The sequence below is a fragment of the Centruroides vittatus genome, unplaced genomic scaffold (assembly GCF_030686945.1).
Source record: "Centruroides vittatus isolate TY-2023 unplaced genomic scaffold, ASM3068694v2 contig_459, whole genome shotgun sequence".
Lineage (NCBI taxonomy): Eukaryota > Metazoa > Arthropoda > Arachnida > Scorpiones > Buthidae > Centruroides > Centruroides vittatus.
In genome coordinates, this window is record NW_027122255.1 from 3,354,525 (window position 1) to 3,362,408 (window position 7,884).

At 25.5% G+C, this 7,884-nt stretch overlaps 1 protein-coding gene across 2 annotated transcripts; it reads right to left on the reverse strand.

Annotated features, from left to right (window-relative positions):
- Positions 1-556: 556 nt before the first annotated feature.
- On the reverse strand, positions 557-5,158 carry LOC136977500 (uncharacterized). Of its 2 annotated transcripts, none has more exons than XM_067272996.1 (7): positions 5,100-5,158; positions 3,759-3,973; positions 3,577-3,677; positions 1,307-1,466; positions 1,127-1,240; positions 946-1,032; positions 557-870 (listed from the first exon to the last, which is right to left on the reverse strand). In XM_067272996.1, the coding sequence occupies exons 1-7, from the start codon at positions 5,105-5,107 to the stop codon at positions 584-586; spliced, it is 972 nt and encodes a 323-aa protein (XP_067129097.1). In that variant the 5' UTR covers positions 5,108-5,158; the 3' UTR covers positions 557-583. The 2 variants fall into 2 exon arrangements, with proteins under 2 accessions (XP_067129097.1, XP_067129098.1); XM_067272997.1 differs by lacking the exon at positions 5,100-5,158 and adding an exon at positions 4,900-4,927.
- Positions 5,159-7,884: the final 2,726 nt, after the last annotated feature.

Sequence of the window (7,884 nt, forward strand, 5' to 3'; positions counted from 1 at the left end):
ATATGAGAGATAAAATAGGGAATGGTGTAAGTGATACCACGGTCTCATAACAACAGAATTTGTTAGCATTAACTAAACTGTCAGTAACCAAAAGTGTACGAATGAATACAAAAATTATATTTTTATTATTGAAGTACTGTATAGTACATAAACAATTTTTCTTTTTAAAATTAGCATTTATTCTATTAATATGTTTACCAAAATTAAAGGTTTGAAGCCAAGTATATCGTTGCTGCTCATCAAGAAAGGATACGTCGAGCGTTAGAATATTTTGACAAAAATGTGTATTGTGGTTTTTAATTTACAAAATGTTTAACTAAACATTACTATTGCGTTCATTACTATTAGTTTAAAACATCAAAATTGATCTTGACAATATTATAAGTTTTAATTTAGATAAAATTTATACTTATACTTTTGTTACAGACATGGATTATTTCAATGATATTATTATATAAAATTATTCAAATTAACCAATAAATATCAATATTAGCCCACAGTTTTCCTAAAATAAATCATTTTGATGCTCAGTATATAAATTTATAATTTTTCTAAAAAATTATAATATTTAATATACATAATTTTATATTTTTAAAATTAAAATAGAAGCTGAAATCATGAGAATAGAAGAAAACTTCCTATTTCCTATCCCATTAGGATAATTATCGTACTCTTCATCAGACGTATCGTTTAATTTTTTATAATCATCCTCAGTAGGAAAATAATTATAATCTTGTGTAGAATATTTTATAAAATCCTCAGGTTCTTCTTCAGTAGTACTTTCTGCTGTAGTAAATATAGTTTCAGTCTCTTCAGATGACATTTCTGTTGACAAGGAATAGGGGAAACTTAGTTCTTTCATTGTAATTTCTAAATAAAAATAAAATATATAAAATTATAGTTCAGATAGAAAACAATTGTATTGATATTAGTTTAAAAATTTACTTCTGGTTGCTTCTTCGTAAGGAAGTAATTTTTTTAACATTTCGAATAATCCCTTTGTATTTCCGTAACGTTTGGCAGCTTTCTCCACTAAAATTATTAAGAAAAGAATTAATTTTATTTATTAACATAGAATTAGAATTATTTGTTTATATGTAAATGTATTGAGAATTATATAACATACAATTACGCCTAAACAAAATTGTTTTAATTATGTATACTCCAGTAAATTCATTCTTAGATTTCCTGTGTGGAGCTATATATTCAATGTCCAGTCCTCCATCATACCAAAAAATACCTATAAAAATATTCTGAGTAATTTGGAAATAATCTTTCTATTAAATTTTATGTAAATATAACCGACCTGTTGTAGTTGGTAAGTGACTACTGTTGCAAAAACAAGTTAAAGTCCGTTTTTCTACTTGTTGAGACTCGCATCCTTGTAAACCACAGTAATAAAGCCAACAGTTTTTAGTAAAAATATTACATGTTTTACCAGTGACAAAATGATTACAGATGCAATTCTGAAAGAAAATTAAAGGTAGAAAATTTTTATTTTATTCTCAAAAGCCTACCAAAAGCCTTGAATATTCAGGTTATTTGAAACTAATGATTAAAAATAATTTTATATGAAAATTAGCTTTTAATTGTGGTAATATAATAAGATTAATGTTTTTCATTATTATTTTTAATCTTGTAGAAAACTAATCTTCGGTTCTTATAAATCAGAGATAGGGAACTTTTTTTCAATTAGAACGCTTTACATTTTACTTCAGAGCGATTTTGTAAGGCCATGTGTATTGCACTCTTAACAATATATATATTGTATTTACAGTAGATAGATGTATGTTTATTGAATAATAGGCGAAAAAGCATTTCTTTAAGTTAATTTATTTAAAAAGCGAAAAAATATGGGCTGAAAAGCTTACTTTTATATTACGAGTATATGAGTATATCAATTTATAGTTTATCAGGCCAAATTAGAAACCGTTCCTCATCTCTGTTATACATAATACATCGTTAAAATTAATTCAAAAGTTTATGCTCATGCTGCACAGTTAAGCATTTTATTTGAATATTTATTTCTTAAAATGTTTAGTTGAAGACAATTGAAGAAGAGACGACTTGAATATTTATATTATACAATCAATATATGATATATTTGTGCTTATAAAACCCATTATCTCTTTCATATCTTATGCTGATTCTTCAGGATGGGAAAGAAAACTTAACACAACTGCTACAGAACATAGAATATATCCAATGTTAATTCGCTCACGTCAGGACAAATTAGACTAAACAGATTGATGTGTGTAACACACATCAATCTGTTTATCTGTTGATAGCAGCCATATTGAATGCAACTCCGAAATTGTAAATGGGAAAGGGGTTATGTGACACATCATCTAGGGTTCATAATTTCACAAGGAGTTGATTGCTGAAAGATTTTATTACTAATTAATCAATAATGTGTCGAAATTTAAAAACTGCACATTATTTTATAAATACTCAATATTTTAAAATAAAACCTTCAAAAAAGGAAATGGGAAGGGATCAGCTCTCAGATGAGCTATTAAACATATGAAGACTACTAGATTATTCAATAGATCGGCGTCGCTATTCTCTCTCATTGTAAATCTAGGCGACAAAATTATGACCACATAAGTTCAAAACGATCCAACGAATTTAATGAAAATTGAGAAGGTCCATAGTACTTCTAACGAACACTAAATATTTTAAATTTCATCCAAATCCGTCCTTTGGTCGTGGAGATATCAGGGCTCAAATTTGGTACTTTAAGGGTGAAATCACACCTGGCGCGGTAACAAAAAGGGATATCCCAAACGCATCTTTGTCATGAGATGGCACAGAACACACAAACGACAATCTGTTGTATAACATTCAAAATGGCGAACGATACCGACGCCGCCATTATCCTCGTGTTTACAATTTCGTTTTGTACAGCTCGTTTTATTTAGCTAGAAGATTTTGTCGCAGAATCGACCGAAAATTTTGGATATTTTCTTTATAGGAAGGATTGTTATGCAAAATATACTTATTCCTCGATTAAGATTTTTCGATGAAGAATCTTATTTCGAGCGGCATGGCTGCATGCATACTAATAATCCAAGTGTGACAGAGCATTACTGAAGAGCTCTACCGCTCTTTATTATAATCTGAAAATAATGAGTCATTCAAGTTTTCAATTTATATCAGAACAAGATGTTGAAAACGTAGAGATTATCCTCTGAATTTCTTGGTTTTGATTATCATTTGCACTTGCAACAGAATATATAAGTTTAAAGATTAAGAATTATTTTCTTAATTTAAGAATGCTTTTTTTTTCTTAGTTTTTCTTTAGTAAAGATAAACTTGATTCTTTAACGCGAAATGTAGAAAACATCAATATAGGTAAAAATCTTCTGGGTACGCTTCCAAGCGCCAAGCTTAACTTTACCAAAGAAAAACCCCTAAGAAAAATTTGATTTTCGTCTAATTTGTCATAACTTTTTACTTGGAGCAATGTTATTTCTTATTTTCGTAATACATTTGTGTCAGAAATTTTAAATAATTTCAAATAAGAATACGAACATTTCGTAAAGTAACTCAATAATAAAACTCTTTGTAACTTACTCCTTTGATATTACAATCGCCTTCCACACAAAAATTCCACGACCAAGGTTTTATTATATCAAACTTTGTATCAACACCCATTTCTCTTCCACATATTGTTTCTAAATAGGATTTTAAAAAAAACAAAACTTTAAAATGTTATTTAATATTCTAAATATCTTCATTTTGCATCTATAATTTACCTTCATTCAAATGTTTAAGTAATGCAATGGCTTGCATAAGATGTTCAGAAGATAAAGCAATAAAAGGTTCGTTCTTAACGGCATTGCAACAGTCAAATGCTTCTGATAAAATTAGAGTTAACAGTTTTTCCGTCTCTTTGGAATATCTCTCTCTTCCACTTAACACAGCAATTAATATGATAAGAAAAATAAATATAAAAGCCGTGAACCTTATGCTAAAAAAAAACAAAAATATAATAAAATTAACATGTAAAATCATACTAACTAGGCTGGAAATTTACTACAAAGTACTCATAATTAGAAGAGAAATGTAAATTTTGGAGTATTCATAGTTCCGTTTTATCAAAGGAATAAAAGTTTATACAGAAGATTGCCCTTGTGTCCCTTGTATTTTTATAATAAATTTTCCTCCTGCTACTAATAATTATACAGTTATATATTTTTTAAGTGTGCCTATATTATAGAGAATTTTTAACAATGGTATGTGTTTATATAGGGGAGATCTAACGAAAAATCGACTATCCTGTGTAATCTTATGTCACTGTGGTGTAGGACAAATTCTGAGAACTGTAAAATCGTCTTTGTCTTTTAATTATAAATATTTCATTATATATATATGTATATTATATTGAGTAACCTTATATACAGTATATATGGAAGGTTACTCAAAATAATGTCGGAAACTTTGAAATTTTATTTCTAATTAACTACATAGCTTCTACGACAGAAAATGTATCAAAGGAAGCATACAAATCGAGATTTTTACAGTCCTTTAGCATGGATCCCGTGTAATCCTGCACACTTCAATGCAGTAATTAAATTCATGGCACGCTTTCTCCAACATATTTTGGTCGATCTGAGCGATAGCTTGTGCGATACGTACTCGTAAATCATGCAAAATGGTAGGGAGAGGAGTACAAAAACATCAAATCGTTTATAAAACTCCACAGGAAAAGATTTTATAAAGTTAATTTGAAATAAAACACCAATGTAAACGTCATTTTGATTATCCTTCTACGTAAAAAACGTATATAATATACTAGTTCAAAGTAAACACTAAAAGGAACGTCAATTTTCCTTTAATAATTGTGAATTAAAATGTTGTTTTACTAAATATAATATTAAATAAATATTTACCAACATTTATTTCTTCTAAGAAGCATTTTAATTTTATATTAAAATAAATTTTTAATAATTTAAAAATAAACCTGGAATTTTCTTTATAATTGGAACGATTTTAAATATAAATTTTTAAAATTGATACGAACAAACTTTAATCATAATTATTGGCATTATTTTATTTAAATTTAATTTATTAATTAATATCTTTAAAATATTTACCTAAACATTGTTATTTAAAGTTTCTATTTTGAATAATTCTAGCAGCAACAAAACTTCTTATTTCGTTTGAAAATCTTCAATAATAATAATTAAAGAAACAAAAAAACTAATAATGAAAAAAAACAATAATAAGAATATAATTTAGTCATTTTAAAGTATAAAATTGGCTATTATATTATTATATTTAAATGATATTATTATATTTTTGTTTTATTAATTTTAGATAATAACCCTTGAAGTTTTTAATACGTAAAATTTTATTTATTAGCAGAAATTATAAATTTTATTAATAATATGCGAAAAATTTAAAAATAATATCAGAAAATCATAACAGATGGTGCCACTGACTCTTCGTTCCAGTAAAAATTGGTATAAGTAGAGTCTTTTAATATCGAATTTTGTAAATTATAAAGACAGATCACGGATATAATTTAAGTAAGAAAACACCCAGGTTTTTCATTGAGTTTAGAACCAACAGTTTTACTTTTATTAATTAAAATTTAAATTAAAACGAAACACAAAAATCAAAGTACTTTTACGAATTTCCTTTAGTTTTATTTATAAATATGGGTATTATAATACAGGTATAACTGTTGTCATTACTGTAAATAACTTATTCGTTAGAGTAGTACGCGATCTATTGATTGAGAAACACCACTACACATTTTAAAAGCATTTGATATAGTTTTGAATCAGCATTGTTTCTACTGTTATTAAGTGAATGTAAGCTTATTAAACAAATTATGAAAGCGTGGATTTGCGAGATCCATTTGTAAGTTAACCATATAATATGAAGATATTTAATATTATACAGTACAAACTCTAGAATCCTCTTAAGTATTAAATCTTACATATTTTACTTACACCGAGCATCAACAAACGTATTTGAACCTTTAAATCGAAACACTCTATCCAAAAAAACCTAGATTTCTTAAGCTAGAACCATCACTGATGTGGTGATATGAAAAGAGTAGGTCTGTACTAGTACAAAGGGTTTACCTCTTGTTAAACAAAAATTTATAATAAATTCATAAAGAATATTTCTGACAAATTGTTAATCTATATTTATTTATGTTTTTATGACGCTTAAATAAAGATAAATAAATCAAACATTCTAATCTAACCTTATATCTATATACAAATTTGTTGCATCCCTTACAGCGATACTTGGATATGCCACTGATAAATATTATAGCGAGTAAGTTAATTATTATTTTATAGAAATTTCATCTAATTAATAGCACATCCTATTATATATACAAATTAAAAATTCTTTTCATCTTATGTTTACTTTTAATAATTAAATCTCTTGTTAAATACATAAACACTTGTCATAGTTAACTATAAATTAGAAATATACGTAATAAATTAAAAATTAAATTATTCAATATAATATATATTTGTTATATTTACGTTTTATTTTTCAAATATAAATTATTTATAAAATAGTATATAATACAAGTAAAGGAAACAATTGATTCATTATAATGTAGACATCTAGTTATGTAAATGTTAAAATTTTATTGATTCATTTGTAATTTCTTCATAAAATTTTATTTTTAATGTTGAAAATTAAAATTTTACAATTTTTAATTCATTTAAAACACTCAACTATTACATAAACATACTGTTAAGTTAATGAATGAATGTAAAATGACTCCATTTCTCTTCAAAAGCATTATATTTAACAAGTAATTTCAGGAAATAAATCAATATTAAACAAATAATTAAGTTTAGTGAAACTGTAAAACTAATATTCGTATTCCGTTATCCCCAGCCTATTTAAAATGAAATTAAATTAAGATTTTGACAGTAATTTCGAATTATTATTGACAATTCAATTTTTAAAATATACCTTCAAGTAGTTTTTACAAATATTTAAGGCATTTTAGATGTCAATTCGAGTTTAAAAAGCCACAAAATCTATCCTAAAGGCGGATCCTTCTCAAGTTTCAATAATCTTGAAGAATATTGAACGATTTTTTATCTTTAATTTTTCTCAAGTGTTTAAACTGTGATTTGACAAAAAGTAATAATTAAATTGCTCAATTTTTTCGTTTGCTTTTTTATTATCAATTTCGTATTAACCTAAAAAACTTCAATTTTTTTAAAAAGAATTTTAATCTTATCAAAATATAATGATCTATTTTTGATTATTTCTTTTTACCAGGGAAAAAGTAATTTTCTTCCTCATTTATTAAACGTTCTTTAGCAAATCTAGAATAACTTAACTTAAGTATAAATATTTAACTTCTGTGAAGATTATTCTTAATTTTAATTCTGATTTAAGTGGATTTTTATTCAAAGTTCTAATATTTTGGTTAATCAATGAATATTTTTAAACCAAAAATTATTTATATTCCTATCAAAATTTTAAATACAGGATGGCCCAAAATTCACTTAAGCAAGGTATATTTTTTAAGATTATTTTGAGTTAATAACAGTTAAAGTAACAGCTCTTCTATTTGAACAAGTGAGTGATAAATCATTTTAAATAACTGACTTTTGAATCATTTCGTATATAAATAAATTTAAAAAAGTAAATTCTATTGATTCTATTGGATTAAAGAATTAGCCGATTTAATTTTTAACTACATTATTTTTTATTTAACTTAATTTTGTGTACAAGTTAAAATCCACAAGAAACAGGATCTTGGTATGTAAAATACACAAAATCTTGTAATTAAACCACTTCGAACTTAACTTTTCTTAAGAGAATATTTAATAAAAATCATTGAAATTTTAATAAAAATTATAAATCATAAGAAAAAAGTTAATAAGATCA

Bases quoted from the DNA above. Each gene is read 5' to 3' on its own strand.
- LOC136977500 (XM_067272996.1), bottom strand. The intron at 3,678-3,758 runs GTAAATTATAGA...AATCCTATTTAG, and splicing joins ACTTAAACATTTGAATGAAG to AAACAATATGTGGAAGAGAA. The intron at 871-945 runs GTAAATTTTTAA...ATTTTTATTTAG, and splicing joins TTACGAAGAAGCAACCAGAA to AAATTACAATGAAAGAACTA.